This window comes from Plectropomus leopardus, chromosome 5 (genome assembly GCF_026936395.1).
Source record: "Plectropomus leopardus strain MGB_pleo_1.0 chromosome 5, ASM2693639v1, whole genome shotgun sequence".
Lineage (NCBI taxonomy): Eukaryota > Metazoa > Chordata > Actinopteri > Perciformes > Serranidae > Plectropomus > Plectropomus leopardus.
In genome coordinates, this window is record NC_142180.1 from 9,365,255 (window position 1) to 9,386,948 (window position 21,694).

The window sequence follows — 21,694 nt, forward strand, 5'->3', positions numbered from 1 at the left end:
CATGTGTACATATTTCCAAATTTAGTCGGCACCGAGTTTGAGAAAGAGACTTCGATGTAAAAAGGGTATAAGTACCAGTTTGTTACAACCAAGTAAGACTAATGCAGTTTATAAATTCCATGTATATTAATGACCGTAGGCTAAATAACAGAGACAACTTCAAATATAATTCATTACAATTTAGCAGCACCCCAAACTAGATCCTCCAAAATGAGTACAAAATTGAATCAACATCTCTCTAAAACAGTTTCAGCAATAACCAACTGTTATAACCTTCACGAAGTAAGGATTTATTACAGGACTGCTGTATTAGACTGCGCTAGTTTTAGTTGAGCGTATCTAATAAACTGACTGCTGAGTGTAACTGCTGTTGACGGTTGCTTACACCATAAATGAATGTTCAACTAAAACCAACAAATGATACTTAGCGCAAAAGTACCCTAAAATACAGAGTCAATAATTAGTCATTTGCCACATTTTTGACTATGATTCTTAAGACTGAGCTTATAAAAGAGGAAATAGTCTTCACAATGTTTCAACTTGACCTTTTTCTCAGGTATTTCTGTTTTCGGGAAGTTGGATCAGCCTATTTCTGGGAACTGGATCTCCTCTGTTTTGACATGCGAGATAACAGTTGGTGTTACTGACACACGCGGACAGACTGAGGAACATGTTTATAGTACACTTGGTATTAACTTTAGGACATGTTGATGACTTTATCACCTCCGTGTGAGAGATAATCCTGGTTCAGCCTGTACTCTTTGGAAGGATGTGACATAAATTATCTAATACTTAAATATTGTGAACTTAAAAACCTCTGCAAGGTGAACTGTAATTCTGATTTTATGGATATTGTCAGTGGGACATGGATTGTGATCCATTTACACAGAGCTTCAGTGGGTCATTTTTCAGATATTGATCACAGTGAAAGCCTATATGCAATGTAATTAGATTTTGGCTTTACATAACAGGAGAACATTTTGTTAACGATCTCTTAAATCTCTGCTGTCTAAGAAAATACATCTTCCTCCTCGACATTGTAAACTACGATATAATTTGTGGTATTGATTCATTTGTGTGTGTTATTTTTTGTTCCTTGGATACTGATACAGATGTCAGAACAAATGTAGTTCTCCTAACATCTATTTTTCACAAAACAATGTTTAGCCTTATGAAGAATGTGGTGTATATTGGCCTTGGAGGTTGTTAAAAACAAACTACTGACAACAACAAAACTAGATCTGAGACAGCTGGCAGATACTGAAAGCACAAGGCTGATTAGAAATACTGGCATCAAACCAGCAAGCAGAAAAGAACAAAACAGAAAACAGTAATACCAGCAGGTGGTTGTACATTCAGGAAAATGAGTAAATAAATGTCTGCCCTCATTCGGCGTGATATTACGTCGACAGCACTGCAAAAGTGGTGGTATTTGACAACTCCGGATTGAGAACGGGCTGCGACACCCAATAACTCATTGGCCAACAGTTCAAGTCAGCTGACAATTATGAATTTGTGCAATTGTTAATATGAAAGATCTATTTTTGGTCCACAAAATAACCAACTCTCCACTGACCACTGTAAGTATTCTGTCACCAAGGCTACATTACTGTCCGTCGGGGAAACAAACAAGCAAACAAATGGTCTGCATGAACACCTGTTGTCTCTCTTTCTCTCACACACCCACACACACACACACGAACAATGTAAAACTCGTGTCAGTCCATGTTTAGCATGGCATAGCAGTGTGTTGTCTGTGTGTGTTCTGGTATTCCCATTACCCACTTCCTCAGTTCATATAGTTCAGGAAGGGACAAAACAGCTGGTACAATGAATGCATGGGTGAGTGGATGAATACAAAAGTGGAAGTATCCATGGGGAGTTCTGCATTTAAAAATGAGGATTAAAATCTTTTACCTGATGCCTAAATATCATCTTATCGAAGTGTTTAAAATGGTCAGATTTGACCAATTTTACTTAAAAGGCCCTCGCCGCCAATAGCTTTCTTTAATTGCATATTCTGTATTATAATCCTTTTAACACAGCTGATGCAAAACGGTAATAAACCTGCACTTGTATAGCACTTTTCTATTCTTCTGACCACTCAAAGTGCTCACATTACTTGTCAAATTCATCCATTCACACACACATTCACACACTGGTGGCCAAGTCTACCATACAGGTGCCACCTGCTACTCAGTAAGCAATCACACACACTGATGAAACAGCCATCCGGAGCAATTTGGGCTTCAGAATCTTGCCCACGGATACTTCAATATGTTGAGGAGCCAGGGATCAAAAAGTCACCTCTATAAATAGAGGATGACCCGCTCTTCCTCTAAGCCCCAAAACTCTAGCGTCTTTTCCAAATATGGTCACTTCTGGCTCCAAAAAACGTGTGGTTCAGTGTGATGATCAAGAAAAATTACACAGTTTCCTAATTTAATGTTTTTATTAAGCAGCCAATTGCAAACAAGCGCTGATGCAAATAAATGTGGTCACGACCTGGAATTCTTTACCCATTTTCACCCTAAAATTATAAACCAGAATACAGCTGTGATTACAGTTCGTATTTTAAACATATTGAGTTTCCACTGAACAGCATCAGCACAACAGCAACAACTGTAACCAAACATAACCCAAAACTAAAACACCTCAAATATGTGAAATATGAGCATGCACGTGTGTTTTACTGATGCCTCCTACTTCACCCTCTAATTGTTCTAATTGGAGCATCTCTTCTTCTCTGCATTTTAAGTCCTGCCAATGAGGAAAGTACCTGGCAAGCACACACACACACACACACACACACAGACACACACACACACACTACCAGATTCTTATTCTAGCCACGTAATCATGTACTGTAGCCAAAAGACAGTAATATGATGAAATGAATATGCGGTTGGGCACAGAGTGTGTCAGTATGTGTGTGTTTTATCCTGGAGGTGCTCTCACTGGAATGCTCTTATCTGGGTCAAATGTTGAGTTGGCATTTTTCGAGGATGCTGCGCACATGTTTGTGTAGCATGTGTATGTGTGTGGGTGTGTGTGTGTGAAGGATACCATTAGCTGAACAAATCTGGCCTTTGTGGTAATGATAGGGGTGGCAGGCTGCCAGGCAGACAGATAATACCACAGTAGTTGTTGACTGAGTGATTTCAACTAGAGACTGTTTCACCTCAGCAACGGCCCTGAACCTGCAGGTTGGGGCTCCACTAGCGGTCACAAAGAGATCTCAGGAATGTGAAAATGTATCCTTTTGACATCCTCATGTCATCTTTTGTGTACTTCTTTGCCACTCATCACTTGTCACTCAGATTAATTGTCAATCAAAAAATGTTGGTGGCACTGTGTTGGTGCACTCTTTTCTTTGGTTTAAAGATAACTTTTTTAGGTCATTCGTAAGTCCATCTCTTATCTTAATTTATTAGCTTCAAAATCATGCAAGTCTTTGGATTACAATGATGGTCAATGGCAATGTCTTTTTGTCAAACAACTGAAATACATGGGACACCTGTCCTTGCTGCCTGTTTCACCATGTGTTTAGTTTTAACCAAGCGGCAACCTCCAGGACTGAAATATTAAGCCAACACGGAAGTGCAAAGATTACGAGTTTGCCTCATAGATTGGTAAAGATATACTGCTGATTCTTCGAATGCTGGATTTTGCTACAATGTTACATCTCCGTTCTTTCTTCATTTGTTGTTGAATGAAGACGTGAGCAACAAGGAGTGAGCTCTACTCAGCATGCCGGTGTAACAATTAATAGAGGTCCCCTTTCAAAACTCTACACAGTGTGTGCTTCTGACGATAATAATGTGCTACTAAGAACTAAAAAAACATAGATTTAGGTGGCTTTAAGGTTAACAACACAATGACTATTTTAGTAAATCTACCATTATAGTAAACACTGCATCATATTGATTTTACAGTCTACAAGCTTTTAATCTCTTAAACATGTTGCATATTAACAGGAGTCTTTTTGTTTTACCATTTTAACTTTGTCTCATCTAATTTCTCAGTCATCCAACATTTTTTATTGCCTCTTAAAACTGTTACAGTCCTATGGTGGAAATTACTTGCAACAAAATTTAATTTGCACAAAACCTAACTTCTGTCAAGCACGTCGCTGCAAATTAAATGTTTTATACTCACGGCAGCTTGAGGTCTGTTTTTGTTTTTTAAGACACTCCATTCCAGATGGGCCTGTAAATTGCCGGGTTGACTATGAGATAGGAGGAAACTATGTCTTTACAATCCCTGCTTCCTTTAACGACTTCAAAAAGTCGAGATGCAAGACAACCTATCCACACTGCAGACTGAAGCAAAATGTGTTGTTTTGGTTTGAAACTTAATATTTCACCTTTCAGCTTATATATTAGCCTCAGAAGATTCACTAAAATGATTTTTTTCAACCAGTATAAAGTGGACTTGTGCACGACCCAGTCACCAAGGCAACAGTTAGATTGAACAGTATAACGCATGGGAAACTGGGCAAACAAAGCAGGCGACCACGCTCACACAGAGACCTACGCACACATCCACGCATTCACACACACACTTTTAGAAGTGATTAAACTCAGCGGGACTGCAGGCCTCAGCACTCTTCTTCTTATTTACTGACAGCTTTGGAAGTGTTCACATTTGTGTGTGTGTGACACAGTATTGTCCTCCACCAGACAACCCCCTCCCCACCACCGGACCCCCTCCTGGGCGTAAGCATGTCTTTACATGACACCAATGCTATCCGTCTCTGTCTTTCTGTCTCCTCTCACAGGGTACACAAGGAGAGAGACAGAGAGATGGAGACTCAATTATGGAGCCAGAATCAACAACCTGATGAAACAGATAAGGAAAGATAATGTTTGGGCAACTGTGTGTGTGTGTGTGTGTGTGTGTGTGTGTGTGTGTGTGTGTGTGTGTGTGTGTGTGTGTGTGTGTGTGACTGTATGTATGTGAGTACCTCTCCTCCTCTCTCGCTCCTGGAGGAGGCGTAGGGAAGTGAGAAGGTGCAGGCGGTGGAGGTGATTATGGACTCCGAGCTCCAAGAGGTCATACTCTGATAGGTGGAGCAGGTCCTGGGAGACACAGAAACAGAAACATAGTTCATCTGAAGTGATGCTGCTTGAGAAAATATCCTGTTAACTGCTGAGTAATAATTAAGATATCAACACTGAACACTCTATTAGAGAATTATCATGTCAGTGTGCAACTTTCAGACACTTTTTTGATCTTTATATTTTGCTCGTGTTGCTACTTGACCCCACCAGCCAGATACCACACAGCCCCATGCCACAACCACAACCACAACAGAAGCTGTAGCTGTTAACGGTGAAATATGGCAAATATTAAATAAAGGGCTTATGAACAAGGAGAATATTTAGAACTCAAATTAGATATTTCAGTTACAGAAAAAATGTTGTACAGTCTATAGAGCTTGTTTTTATGTTCTTAGGTCACAGTTGCAGTTCTGAATCTCAGTACCAATGCATACCCCGACTGCCTCTTTCAAAACTGCTTTCCCTCATTGAAATGACTTGAGGCAGTGAGTTACTGCTCAGCAGTGTTAAAGCCTCTCTAAAGGCACAAAATGGTTTTGTCCACCCCTGCCCTTGGATCTACCTCTAAATGCAGCACAGTATGTGGGTGTCCATTACAGATTTGTGCAAAACTTAAGTGATATTTTAGAAATGTAGATAAAACACAATTGTAAGATGACTGCATTTCCACTGAGTGATGTTATGCAACTTCTCCTCTCGTGATAACAATGGATGTTCAAAACATTAGCCTTCATAAGCTTGTTACATGAGCGGTAATGAAAAGGTGAGCCCTTTATAGATGGGAGCGGCCACATATGAGGCATTTCTGTGAGGTGATAGTCCATAGTGTCACAAAGACTGTGGATTCAAATGCATAGCATCATGTGAGCGAAAGAAGTGTTTCCATTGCAGTTTTGCGAAATATGGCTTTTTCAAATCACCTGAAATACCTCCTCATGCAAGTGTAAAAACTTATTTGTGATGGATAGAAGTTTTTTTCAAAATTGACCAGTTGCCATATTTTATGATCGCAATTTCAATTTGTACTGTAGCAGCTGATTTATGGTGCTAAGAAGTGGGGTATAGTTTTTGATGGAAAATGCTTGGCTTTGAGGTTAGAGATCAAACTACGGCTATGTGTGTCAGGTGTCTCAGAACATCACTTAAAGGACACATGCCTGCCAAACACAAACAAGCAGTGATGTTAGACATTGTCATAACAAATTCTTGAGGTGTTTTCTCCAGAAACTGTGGAATAATGTTCAGAATGTAAGTACTAACAACTGACTTCAGATTTTCTCACAGGGAAGATCCTGTTGTGCTTGGTAGAAAATAAGAAACTGACACTTTGTCTAGACAGGTCGGTGGCTCCATTAGAGAGAAAGAAAACTTGCTGAGACCACTGGTGACCTCCTATCTCCCAAAAGTGTGCCGTCTCCTCCCCTCATCCCGCTCCTGTCATTACAGCATTGTCTTAAACACACACACACACAAAAACGCACCCTGCCTCACTCCAACCCTCACTATGGTATTAAAGTAAACGACCCCCAAAATAACCAAGTGAGGGGGAGCCACAAAGTCTTTGAACCAGAACTCAACCTTGTACAGTAATGAAGCTACACACACACACACACACACACACACACACACACGTAAATGACACGCAGTGTGTCATCACAGGACGCTCCCAGCTCAAACCAAGGCCTTGTTGTTTTGGTTTCTCAACAATACGACTATTCTCTAAGTTCATCACAAACACTAGCTCTATTTAGACTACTAACATACAGTGGACAAATGCATGCATATAAACACACACACACACACACACACACACACACACACACACAGCAAACTCACAATCAAGTTACAGTCATTCTTAGTCACATACAGCAGTAACAAGCTCTGCACGCATCCACAACCACACACACATACCTGCATACTGAAGTAGCCAGCTGCACATGCACACAAACACACACAAAATCACCCATTAAACATACATGTGTGCACACAGACACACACACGTACACACAGAAGTTGCAGAAAAGTACGCTTCAAAAATAAATTATAAAAAAAGCAGACAAACACAGAAAGCAAACAAGTCTGAAAACCATAAACACTGCTGATGTACGGGCACACATTAGAATGCACACACACACACACACACACACACACATAGCTGGTCATTGTGGTCAACGTGCCTAGACAGCTCAGTAATGACATGTTAGTAGGTTAAAGAAGACGACGCTACATTAGTTCTGCTGATGTTAACACGAGTAAAAAACACACAACCCATGATTTTGTGTGTGTGTGTGTGTGTGTGTGTGTGTAGTAGGGCTGGCATATCACAAGCCTAATCTATCTCAGAATCTGTCCCCCCCCCCCTCGTTCTCGTCTCCTCTGTGTCCAACAGCAAGTTGACATGTTTTTTTTTGTCTTTCTTCTTTAGATCATGCAGAGCTGAGCAACAATATGAACTCTCATACCAGTCCTCTGGAGAGTTGGTATAGCAGTTGTCAGTGTTGGTTTTGCCTCCGTGAATGTTGTTGCAACGATGAAGGTGCTTGTGAATGAGAAAACCGAGCAGTGTGGTGCAGAGAGCCCTGCATGATAAAAACCTCAACATCAATATTTCTGAATTAAAACTAATCAAGTGAGCTTGTAGACCTTTTCAGACTCTTTTAACCAATGGTCACAGTTTTTACAGAATATGATGTGTTTTTCTCTGCATACACTATCACTGAAAAAAAGGACAGCATTGCACATGGAATAAAATGTTAAAAAAGACTTTTGGTTGCTTTCACCTGCATTATGGACAAATCATTAAGAAGAGCTGTGACAGACAACCACTAAATAAGATGCCAAATTCACTCTATTTATGCAGACAATAATGCAAGATCACTTACTGTAAATTTCCCAATTTAGGATCCCAATTTTTAAACATATGATTTAAATGCAATATAGGGTGACCATATATTACATCATAATTGTTGCACCTGAAAATTTTTACCAAGTGTAAACACAAATGTTGTGCACCACGCAGAGACAAAGAGGAGACGTGCCTGTAGCTGTTGATTATGTTGGCTGAGTTGGTTTTACGGGTATGTTGTGTTAACGGCAGCCTGGATGGCGAGGAGGCACTGAGCTGAATAATGTTGTCATAATATCCACCAGAGAAAAGTTAGCAATGCTGAGCTGAGCTCAGTATGCATGGAGAGTGGTAAAGCTGGGGTTAGAGCATGATTCAACACCCCATATTCGGAGTCTTGCTGAATTTTTCTGTGTGATGTGTGCAGTTTTCAGACAATAAAATTGGTCTTTTACTTATCATATTGACATTATTCCACCTTTTACTACAGTTTCAGCATCCGTATTTGCCACAGACATGTAAAAATATAAATATTCATGCTTAAACTTGACCTTTTCTGTTTCCGTTTCAAAATAAGTAGCTGAATAGCCCTCTGACAATGTTTCTAGTGACAGAATCCTTTTATATATCAACACAAGGCTTTTTCATTTTGAAATATCTGCATGAGCATGTTGTTGACAATGCAGCGCTTTCACAGCTCCATAAATTAGTGGATTATCTGCTTTTAATTGTGAATATAAAGTCTGAATAGCAGCAGGCAGGTTTGCAGCAGTGCTAAACCAACAATGCTGTCTGCATGAATGCCCAAAGTGTGGGAGTCGTAACAGTTCAGCCAGGTAGCCGTCACCCATCGCTAACATATGCAGTGTGGCCTAGGCATCAGTCCTTATGTTCCTATATTTGCAATTAGTGGAGAGTAAGAAAAGTGTCATTAGCTACAGCCTTCAGCTTCATGCACATATATTTTTAAATTTATAGAGACTCTGCTTTAAGTTTAAGTGATTCCTTTCAGTGCGCAATGAAATGTATTGGTTGTGTGTAGATTTAAACTCATAGAGGCCATTTTAACCTTGAAAGGATATTTAAAATAGAAACTTCAATCCAAACTCCATTAAGGTTAAATGAGACCAGAACAGCATGCTCCTGTCCTTGTCTCACCTTGTTTTCTCTGTATCTCTCCTCTCACCCCTTTCACCTTTTTCTTCACGAGTGTACCCCATTATGCCTTCACTAATTACACCAATGCATTCTGGGAAAAACATCAGCAGGAGGTAATGGAATAATTCATGTCTTATTGCCTAATCAATCTCATCTCCTAGCCAAAGGCTTTGTAATGTTTGGACTGAAGTTGGCTAATGTTTGGATGCTAAAATAGCCACTACATCACTGTCCACTGAGTCTAATAGGCCTGTGATGAAGTTTTATTAGGCTGCTTTATTAAGCTGCTGTGGGAAACACTCTTAATAACAACAACAACAACAGCTGGTTTTGCCGGGAACATAGACATTTTCTTACACAACATAGTTTATCAATTACTAAGATCCACTTTTAAACATTTTTTAAGGGTCAGTTCATCCATATTACAAAAGAACTTGTTGTTTCACTCGCCCGTAATGGAGTCTGGCCATTTACATAGTGTCAGTTTTATGTGCTGACTCTCAGTAGGAGCTATGGCTTTGGTTGAAAGTAGTTCAAATGAAAATTGTTTACAGCAGCAGCTTTAAGCACCACAAAATCACATTACACAACATTGTGTTGGAGTAAAGGTAGGCATCTTGAAAACATATCTCAAAGTCCTAATGGCAAAACTATCTTTAGGTCCAAAAGGCAGTTGGGCTTTTTATAATTTGAGTTAAAAGACTAATACTTTGGTATAATCAGTGATCAACTGCGTCATCAACTCTCATTGTAAATCACTGAGACTCTGGTGGGGACTACTTGTTTGCCTTTTTGTTTTTTTTACTCCAGTGGTTATATCACTGCCTCAGTTTCTTACAGAAACTTATTACAAAAAGGATGCCTCTACAGGTACCTCCTTGACAACTACTGGCACCACCATGCACACTGTGGATAGTCTATGAGATAGTTTTTGCTTCAGACTTTCCAAATGTAAAACAATGCAGCTGCTCTGGAAATTTAAAATTTCACCCAGCAAAATCGGTTTACAGAAGACACCCCCCCCACCAAGTAACAAGTAGTTACTTGTGAGGAAGTCCCGGGACAAACAGTTGGAGACTTTTGCACTGGCTGTCTGGGAGAACACCTGAAATGACCTGACAAGCAAACTGTTGTGGTCGTGATAAAAACTGACTAAGACGCACAGGCGGAAGTACGATGTTGCAAACCCTCTTAGTGAAGAGGTCTGGGCTAATGGTTGTGTGTATTCATGTGATTGAAAAGTCCTGCTTGTTCCTTACCTTTATTAATCCAGCTCCGTTGTCCTTGTTCCTACCTGTTATGTACAGTATTTTTTGTGTAAGTACATTGACAGCAATGCAAAACCCTTGTGTAAAATTCCTTGTACATGCACACATACTAGACAAATAAAGTTGAATCTATTTTACCACTAAATGGGACTCATTCAATCAGTTTAAAATGCAGCACAGAGTCTTCCAGTCTTTTGTAGTGTCTCAAAATGATTGTGGAAATGATTCAAACACATCCCAACTGTTTGCAATGGTTAAGTATCTAAAAAAAAAAAATTAGTATTTGGGAGGATAGATGGCATTTGTTGTTTACTTTGCTCATCCAGATTTATTCAGAAAGTTTGGGCATTTCTTCCTGTAACCTTGTGAGCATGTTTGGTCTACTGCTGCCTCGAGAGCTTTTTCAGATACAGATTGGCCTGTTTTCTGTTGTTATTTACTAAATAGTCCTATTAATAAGTAGTTAATGTCTTTTTTGATTTTGGTGTATCCATGTGTTTGTATTACCTCTACACCATCATACTCCTGCTCCAACGCTGGGCAATACTGCGGCAGTCCCAGCTGACTGAGCCATCGGGAGATCGACTGGTGCTTCATGGTGACACATATACACACACACAGATATGCACACCCACTCACACACTTTCAGATGGAACCTAAAACGCAGAGAGAAAAAAAAAAAATTTTAAGTTAGACGAGTAGCGTAAAAACAACCCAAACAGGTGGACAAACTTTGAAATTGATGTGAAAACAAATGCAAATTGTAAACCCTTCATTCTTTAATCTCACACAGTGGTAGCTTCAGTGTTAGGTGGAATAACTGCATGTAATATGATAAAAAAGTAAATGGGAGCTACACGAGCTAAGATTACTCATCTCCTCTCTGCTCAGTGACCTTTCACTAGTAACGGCTCTGGAATCTGCCAGTTTACTGCTAGTTGGCTTTTGGAAAGAACAACGAATGAATAATGCATTTTCACATCCTTTTAGGGGGGTCTGGGAGAACGAAGTGAGAACTGCCAGTGCGGACAAGACGTGGGAGGTTTCACTAAATATATCAGAGCCGTTTTAGTCAGTGCAAGACATCATTTGACACTTCTTAAGGTTGTTCACAAACTGCACTCCTCTCCTACAACATCAGACTGCATTAAATACCTGTAAAAATAAGAATGGATGTTGCTTTAACTCTCAACAGTTGAATATACGTTAGTTTGAGGTTCTATTTTTTTCAAGCTTTTGCTATGACTTGTGTCTACAAACTAGACTATTCAAAAAATGGTGCCATTCCATTGTTTGGATGGCCCATAATTCCAAAGCCTCAATAATTCACAAAATGTCCCATTGGATTAATTTAAAAAATCATACAACACGTCATTATCCTGAAAACAGTCACACATTGCTCAAATTTCTCCGAAAATTTGACCCCAAAAATTTGGGAGATTGCTGCCGGAGAAATGTCCCTTCAGAACAATGCCACAAATGGGCTTTTGGTCCAGTAGAACATTTATCCGATTATTTGGGCTTCAGAATTAAGGGCCGTAAAAACACTCCCCTTTGAAACAAGGTCATCCCAATGCTAAACCTAGCAGCACGAAGAACAGCTGAAAAATAGGGTGGTGTTGGTCAGTAAGTCACTTATAATCTTTGAAAACTAAAAATGTACCACATGAAATGTAGGTAAGTGTGATGGGGCAACTGTTGTCATTTTCTTACTGTTTTTGAAAACACGAAATTCACAACATTTGAAAATTTACAATTATTATTTGTCACTTTCTCACTTAGTTTCTGTATGCGAATACATGCATACCTTCAAGACATAAGCCAGCAGAGAGTTTATTTTTCACAGCTGTGTAGCTCTGTAGCCAAGTCTTGTTCTTTATCAGTCTAATGGGCGATTAGCAGCAATACTACAGACACTTCAGTGCTGTAAACACCCCCCTGGTGATGATGTCTCTGTCTCAACAGAAGGCTGATACTGAGACTGGGAACAAAACTATGTCTTTATCTACCGCCAGTCAAGATAGAGCCACAAAACATAAAACAGAATGTACAGCAGCAATACTGGAACTGGATACTGGGAATACGAGCTGATATCACCTCAACACCCCTGTTGATTATACCACAAATCATTTTTCCCAAGAAGCACTGGGCTGTCATTACAGCAACATACATGAATGCAAGGTGATAAAATGATAAATGATGACACTGCTATGTGTCAAGATAAATCTTTGTAAGTATACACAGAAGTGGTGGAGAAAATCCGCTGAATTAAAACTGGCTCCTGTTAGAAAAAGCCTGTTAGTGTCTGAAGTTGGCAGGCAAAACGTCTACAGTATATCTACAGACAGAGACAAGTAGAGGACAGAACAGGAAAAAACAACACATGTTCTGATCAAGTTCTTTTTGGGGCCCTGCGATAGTCTGGCAACCTGTCCAGGGTGTACCCCGCCGTCCGCCTGATGACAGCTGGGATTGGCTCCAGCCCCCCCGCGACCCTTACGTGGACAAGCGGTTACAGAAAATGACTGACTGACTGAGTTCTTTTTGGCCCCAGTCCTGATCCAAGTCCTTCAATGCTGGGAATACTGGGATCATGGTATTATGGTATGCCAGAGTAGTTAGAAATACTGTGAAAAATACAGACACTCATCTTTCAATTAGAAGATGATGTTTTGAGGATGTAATGTATGTAGCTCACATTACCCGTCAGTCAGCTAAGCAAACAAACATGGAGACTGGGGATAATGTGAGTCGCCCAGCCGTAACAACAGGGGAAAAATGCATATTTCCCTTCTAACTCAGTGAATTAAGGGTTTATTTTGATCAAACCAAAGTAAATGATTGCAGGAACAGGTGACTAATTAACTAAGAGAAGCAATATGAGATGTCTTAGGGGAATTTTATTTTGTTTCTGTTGAGTTTTAATTAAATGTTTGTGATAATGAGTTAACAAGGCAATTAAACTAACATCAGTCTTAGTTTGGTGAAAGAGAGAAACTCCAAGGTGTACGGTAGTATCTAAAATAGAGCTAAGGATATTACCTTTTTTGATATTTTGTGACTTTATATTGTTTATTTATTAAACTTGCGGAACGTAGCAAACTCACATCAGGTTGGGGTGGGGTGGTGGGAAGAACTGCACTCAAATACTGTCATAAACCGCATATCCCAGTGAAATTTCATGAAAAAATGAAGATATGGAGAAAAAAAAGATACCACAGAATCCTACTGCTAATATGTTTCAGCCTGAACCAAACAAGGTAAATGCATATGTTTTTGTTTGTTTGTTTGTTTGTTTTTTAAATCATGATAGAGGTCTGTATATGGTGGTATAGTCATTTTTATGAAAACTGTTAATAGATTGAACAAAAAAAGTATGTTTATTTTTGGCTAATTCGGCAAATTAAATGCTTATGGAAAAATTAAATCAAAATCCGCTATTGCCATAAATCAGTTTTGCTAATTGATTTTAAACTCATCAGATCTTATGGTAAATTATTCATGCAAAACTGATTCCAACAGTTTCAGGCAATTTTCATAAAATAACAAGGCAACAACAACAAAAAAACTACTGCATCAATAAAAACACACTTGCAATCTGTTTTGTAAGATAGAAACATGAAGAAGACCAACTACTCAACTGATTTAGAAAATGTACATTATAGATATTCGATGTTTTTCTCAAATGCTGACAGTCTCATAATCTGCAGCCCTAAAGAATGGAAAAGATTTGAAATGCATGTTAATAATCTTGTTCCAGATCAATAGGAAATACATTTCTATTGATGAAAACAATAATGACTATCTCTGCTGTATTTGAATAACTCTGCGTTGTCAGGTATCATTACATGTTTCTCTGCTGTCAGTGTCCTTTGTGTATTGTGTTATGTGAGTGGCAGAGCACATATGCATGTAGGGAGCTGTACTGTCATTATGTTTTATGCGTCTGTGTGTGTGGCAACATGTCATTGGTAAAGGCAGAACAAGAAAGATCTTGTCAGGAAGAGGGGCCATAACTGAGCACGTGCAGCAGACCCCCCTACCCCACCCAATCACATTAAGTGATGTCACAGAGACATACATGATGTCACTGACTGTCACCAAAGGTTGTTAGACCCCAAGATCCATCTCTAGAAACACACACACACACACACACACACACACACACACACACACAGACACACACACAATGTACAACAGCCCCCTCTTTCAATATATCAATCTAATGTATGGATGTGTCATCATGTAGATTAGAGAAGGGGAGTCGTTCATACAGTATATGGACTCCTGTCAGTGTCAAGAACCATTTTCAGTTTAACCTAATGGATAGATGGAGGTTGTTCAGGAAAATGAATGACCTCTAAGTCCCAACGGCAATGAGCTTACACACAGTACATATACAGTGCCAAGCATCAAAAGGAACACTCTTTACCCTCTTACTCTGCCTGGACTCTAACATGATGCCAGTGTTATATGTTTATCAATTGTTCACCATGATCTCTGTTTTTGTGTGAAATTTTGTCATAAGTAGGATATGAATTCCTGAGTTAAAGCCAAAAATCATTTTACGCAGTCACCACTAAATTCTGATGAGTTTTTAGCCAAATTAAAGATAAGACATAGGATAAGAATATCCTCAGGATGCTCTCAAGACATTGCATTCACAATAATGAGGCAGACCAGGTCATAGTGACTTTTGACCTACAAACACCAAACTCTGATCGGAATCATTGAGTCCAAGTGGATGTTTGTGCCAAACTTGAAGAAATTCTCTTAAAGCATTCTTGAGATACTGCATTCACAGTAATTGGATGGACAGATGAACAACCCAAAAATATTATGCCTCCGGCCACAGTTATACCCAGCGCAGCAGCGTAAAAATAAACTACACTATAAGTCAATAGAATACAATTTTGTTTTGTTTAATTAATGCTTTTCTTTAAAAGGTACTTTTAGTTGCACATTAACTAGAAACATCTGGTATGGATAAAGGAACATCTTATGTTATGGTATGCGTAATTATGTATCACAGTGTTGTTATATATCTTGATATTGTGCATTTTCTGGTAGTTTTTTTTCTCAGATCAATCTATCAAGAAACTAATGACCAAACAGAAATGTCATGTTGAGCAAAATTAAGCACACACACACACACACACACATACACATTTATGAACACACTTACACAGATGCATGCATGGAGAGTCACTGGCATTACTGGCTCTTTCATTATGGTATGCCAGATACACATTTTGCTGATGTTGCAAATATGCACAGTAACACAGCTCATCTTCATCTCTTAGTGCCCAGTTCATACATCAACTTAAATCATCTCCCTACTGGAGGTCATTTTAATTCAATTCATGGAAATCATGGTCACATCATCAGCCTTTTGTGCCTCTTTTACCCCTCAATTTAAAACTTTAAAAACCCGTCAATCTGAGTGCTCTGTGTCAAGTTTACTAGACTTTATACACCTCTAACTGCTGCCAAATTGCCTGGTTTCACTTTCACACATTTAAAAGGGATATCGGAGAGGAAAAAGGCTCTAAGTAACAGTGCTCTCCATATGATTACCATAAAAATGTGCCATAAAGTCTTAAAGTCTGAACAACTGAGGTTAACTGAGAACCTTCTGCAGCAAGACGATGGCAATGAAACCTGTGCTGGCCACACCCTGTCTGTCTACGGCTCTGTCCCTGTCTACTGCGCACAGATATCGGAACTTAATACTGCATCTTTCAGCCAGATGATCCAACTGAGCAGCCTGTTACAGTCTACCGAGCAGCTGTATGTCATTTTAAAGTGTTGAGTCTTTTCCTTGATATTGTGAGCGGTTTATCTCATAAAACTTCCAAAAGGCTCCACATGGCTGGTTGAAAACTCCTGAAAGATCAAAAAATAAATGAATTTAAAGACTTGGTAGAAGGGAAGCCGTTTATAGGAGCTAAAAACTATTTGCTAGGAAAAAAGGGAAACGATGCATTTGTTGCATTGTCTTCAGAGAGGTCATACTTTCTTTTCTGAGTTAGAGCAAACACTGGTTGTCCTCATAAAATAGGGGCAACTCAGCAGGAATGCCAAAGTAAAAGGTTTCATCATGTGGAACTCCTGTGGATGTCATTTTTACAGCACTGGTGTTTTTTTCTTTTTGTTTACAATGAAAGGACATACTTGTACACATCTACAATAGTGCTGACAGGCTGAGAGAGAGCAGAGAATAGGTCAGCATTGATGCGCAGAAAAGAAGAGAGCACTATGGAAAAGTATTCCCAGGAGAACCACTGAACAAGTTCACTTGCATCCAGAAAACTGAACCCGAACTCCATGCCCCTAGAGGTTTCTTCTTCCTGTCTGATCCAATCCAAGCTTCCTCTCCTCTCCTTTCCTCTCCCTGTGGGTTGGACCTAAGTGTTTTCCCATGACCACATTTCTCTGAAGTACTGTCACAGTGCCCATTTTATATAAAATATAAATTATATGGGTCAGTTATACTATATAAATTGACCTATCCCAGCATCCCTTTTACTGAATGATCTCAACAGGCTTATTTGACAGACAATCACCAAATACCAAAGCAACTACGGAACACATCAAAATCAAAGTCCGGAGCAGCCTCGGTAGCATTAGAGGACAATTTTCCATTTACTCACTCACTCACTAATGTCTGTATTGGCTGCCTTCTATGGTCCAAGGGCATCCGTTTTGCCAATCACATTAGACTGACACAATCCAACCAATTGAATTAGGCTGCAAAAATAACATCAGCATCACTACCAGGGCAATTCCAGCTTCTGTTACTGAGCCAGGCAGCACCATGCTTTATTATTTTAAATGAAAGACGCCACGCAGTCTGCAGGCAACTGTGATGTAATATCCAGGTAGCAGGTAAGGATGTTGTGTTGTCCTACGTGACTAACAAGGGCACAAAACAATATGAGCAAACTCATCCTAGCTGGAATACAACCAAAGTCAGTGCATTTTCAATACCTGCTATACAAACACCATTAAACAAGTAAAGCAGAAACTGTCGCTCGTTGGTAAATGCTTCAACCACAAATTGCACAAAGTAGCCACTGAGGCTGGCTGATATGTTTTGAGCTCAATCTTATGATAGGTTCCACTCAAGAATATTGCCAATTGTATTTCTCTCTCTGATCTAATCAAAGTTCATATGACTTTTTTCAGATCAGGATATTGATCTTCAAAATGTAATATAATCAATTTACAGGAAAATCATTATAAAAACTTTTAATGGTTTAAAAAAAACAAGTGTTTGTTTTGGGATAATTCAGCTAATTTAGCCTTGCAAAACTCATCAAACACAAAGCATAATATCATCCCTAACTCTATGTGAAATTCAACAATACAGACTTCTGTTGATTTGTATTCAGTGTTTTTTAATGTGCTGATCATAGGATGCTCCATGACCTCCCTTGAACTATGTCTGTGGTGTGAATATAAACATTTGACAGAGGTGAAATGTCACCATTTTTTCCCTGTGGTTGTTGCTTGCCTCAAGAGAACATGTCTGAAACTGTGTAAATGTGTTTACCTGAAGGTTACAGTAACTGTAGAAGCACCTGGAATATGACATGAGGAGCATATCAGAGGATCAGGTTAGACACTGATTAACTGCTGTTTTTACAACAAGGAGCCAGTTATCCTTGTCAGAAGACTGATTAAAAACATCTCCCCTTTGCTTATTTTTCTTTCTTCTAATCCTCCAAATGTGTCTTCCTTCTTTTTCTTATGTTTCCTTGCAAATTTTCTTTTTTCTAATTTTTTTCCCCCTCTTTTCTCTTATGGTTGCCAATCCTCTTCTCTCCTTACTGCTTCACTATTTCACTGCCAAATGTGCAGTTACCCCCTAACTCCGCTCCTTGCCTGCATCAATACCCCCTGACATACGTGGAAGTGTAAGGGTCTGTTCATCGCTGTTTACAGCTTTAATTATTCTTATTCTTATTCTTATTCTTATTCTTATTCTTATTCCTTTTCTTATTCTTATTCTTATTCTTATCATCTTCCCCTTGTACATCTATCCACTTACTCTACAATGTCTTCTCTAAGAGTTTAGTACAGAGTTAAAGCCACTTCACAGCTGCCTGTATTTGGTGCAAGTGTACATGCGTGAGCTGAAACTACCCACTGCCAGAGGGGTTTGTGAAATTGACAACTTCATTGACTTATCTCTCTCTACAACACAGGTGCATATCAAGCATGGCTGGGCTTGTAGCTAAGTAGCCGCACAGCAGCAAACATCTTATTTGTGTGAAATACTAGATGACTTTCACTGTGTCTGTACTGCAGGCAGAGGGGCTATTATCTCACTGCACCACAATATCAGCAGTTTTCATTTGGTTTGGTTTCTTGTCTGCAGGGGGTTTGTATTTCATTTGAAGTTTTTCTCTGATCCCAAACTTATTCAAATGTTCTCTTAAGAGCTCATTTTCCTTGCATTATTGGCTATTTAAATGCAAGTGTCTGTATTTCTTTTACAAGCCCTGAGGGAAACAGGGAAATATTTTGGCGATGTAATTTAACCCCAGAAAATGATACATTTTTCCGTCAAAGTTCATCACCTGCAACATACTCTCATATTACTCAATCACTAGTCTGATGCTAATTAGTATATTTGAATCAGTGTATCAATATCATGAAGATTTCTTTCATCCTAACAAATCCTAATCCTAAAAACTGCTTCAGTGGTTTTTGAACACATCTCTGCCTGGATTTCCAAAATATTTCCAGGAGCTGTGAGCCAACATGTTCCTGCATCAGTGTTTGCTGCCCTATAAAATATGTTTGATATGCAGAGAATGCACAACTAGTCATCACTTGAATGGAATCTTACCATTTTATTTGTCTTAAAAAAACTATTTGCAATGCAGTCTTATCTTGGCAATTGAAATGAAAATTTTAGCGAAGTTTCGTTATTTTCTAATTTCCAGTTTAAAAACAACAGCTTATTTCACTCCAGACAAAAACATAGGTTAAAAAAAAACGTTTTATGAAGTGTAACTTATATTTAAGATTTAATGACTGTGGCCTGGTGATAACAGCTAAAAAATAAGGTGATGGGACAAAGAGAGGGGAGGTATAATTTGCATGACTCAGCTCTGAGTAAGGGCATTCATTCAGGGAGCTGCCAGCCTTGTCTTATACTGTGGGACTTACAAACAGCTTAGTGGCATTGGTTATTCTAAAAGAGCTGTGGAGAAAGTCCAAAATGGTAAAGGGGGTCCCCCAGCAAAGAGGAATACCCTTAGCTCATTTCTATCTTATAAGTTACAAAGCAAGAAACACCCTAATCATCTTGGGGGATTCACTGCACAGTATTTGTCTGTTTCATGTTACTGATGCTGAACCATAACTGACAAGCAGGATTTGGAGGTCTAAAAATAGCATCTACATGAAAGTCCTTGAAACAAAACGATTTTGGAATCAACTCAAACTTCCACAAAAAATTGATTAAAAGATGTCAGTGCAAAATTGGTTTAATTCAGCCCAGTTTCTCTGTCTTGTTTATTATTATTATTTTTTTTTAATATTTCTGATTTCAACTGAACACCACATTAGTTGCAAGTAAAGTGCATCTTACAAACATGCATACTGCAAGGTGAAAGGCAGCGATGATGAGCAGCCTTCATCTACAATGTTGTGTAGCATTGCTGCATTTCTTTCTCCAACAAATGTTCAGAAATAATAAGGTGTCAATCATTTAAGTAACAAATTCGTCTTACCTTGCGAGAGTTGCGACACAAACACAGAGGACTGCTGCATGTGGTCTGCACACTTGCTTAGGATCAATAGAAGAGTTAATGTAGGAGCCCTGGTTTGTGCGCCGACTGTAGTAGCCTGGTGTTGGCACGCTGTAGCCTGCTGGTTACTGCAAAGTTTCAGTCGACGGATGACATCGACTTGCTTCAGTTGAGGGCTGCAGAAAGCCACAATCTGACTTGAGGTACCTGTCAGCACTAAGAGAAAGAGAGATAGAGGGGGAGGGGGGAGAGATGCTGCCGCCTCTTTACGCACAGAGGTAAACGTTCACATTAGAATTTACATAGAATAATATATCCAGGATGAAGACCAAATGCAAAATGCTAATGCTGGCTGACAGTAATATTTTGAGGGATGATAACAGAAGATAATAATAGATGATCATTTTAAAATGTGGGGTCTGTATGGGTCGCAACTGCCTGATTGTCTACGCAGAAGGAAAGTTAAGTGAAGCCTCGTGTAGCAAAACCTAGTAGGAAAGCAATATGTGTGTGTGTGTGTGTGTGTGTGTGTGTGTGTGTGTGTGTGTGTGTTTGTGAGGTTTACAAAGTAGTTAGGAATTTCGTGATTGCATTACATTGCTCTGCTAATTAACACAATCAGTCAGTCAGTCATTTTCTGTAACCGCTTGTCCGCGGGGGGGCTGGAGCCAATCCCAGCTGTCATCAGCTGTACACCCTGGACAGGTCGCCAGACTATCGCAGGGCCGACACATATAGACAGATAACCATACACGCTCACAGTCACACCTAAGGGCAATTTAGAGTCACCAATCAACCTGAGCTGCATGTCTTTGGACTGTGAGAGGAAGCCGGAGACCCCGGAGAGAACCCACACAGACACGGGGAGAACATGCAAACTCCGCACAGAAGGGCCCCCGCCCTAATAAACGCAATCGCATTAAAATAATTGCAGTCAACTAGTTACATTTTCAACTGAAAATCTATTAACCCTTCAAATCGGTACTTTAAACTGTTAATTTTAAACTTTGTTTGTTTTTAATTTAAGACAAAGTCAAATACAGTTAACATAAAACACACAAAAAAACCCATACAGAATACAGCTTCAATAACACAAAGCCAAAGGGTACAGGTAGAGAATGAAGACAATAATCGAGTTTACTAAGGCTAAATTAGCACCAACTTTAGTCGATGATGCAATTTCAGACAAAACAGACATTTTCACAACTGGCCACGTTCCTTTCAAACTAAAACACGTGTGCCCTCTCCGTCAGCTACAAAAAGGGACCACAAACCAAAATATTAAAATAATACATATAAACCAATATATTATTTTGAAAATTTCAATGTGAATATGCATGCAAATGTGTTTTCAGATATCTTTCATTGTGCTGCTGAAGAACAGCCCGTGTTCTTGTGTCAACACAAACAGCAAAACATCTGCATGCGCATTTATGACTCCCTTTTCTTTTTGTAAACTACTGCCCCCATGTGGTATTTTTTATTACTGCGTCATGAGGATGTAAAATTGTGCCTTTCTGGTGAAAATGGGAACTACAAACACATTGCAGGTTATAGAAAAGCTCCTTCTCCCCTTTTCAGTGCATACAAACACCT

The 21,694-nt window shown here is 39.2% G+C and overlaps 1 protein-coding gene across 1 annotated transcript in view; it reads right to left on the reverse strand.

The window, feature by feature from the left end:
- The window catches only part of bcar3 (BCAR3 adaptor protein, NSP family member), a 79,555-nt gene extending 59,340 nt beyond the window's left edge, over positions 1-20,215 (reverse strand). The window contains exons 1-3 of the mRNA XM_088077460.1: positions 20,081-20,215; positions 10,842-10,990; positions 4,967-5,081 (exon numbers count right to left, since the gene is read on the reverse strand). Coding sequence (XP_087933586.1) covers positions 4,967-5,081; positions 10,842-10,931 — 205 coding nt within the window. The 5' untranslated portion in view covers positions 10,932-10,990; positions 20,081-20,215. The remainder of the gene's footprint in view (positions 1-4,966; positions 5,082-10,841; positions 10,991-20,080) is intronic.
- Positions 20,216-21,694: the final 1,479 nt, after the last annotated feature.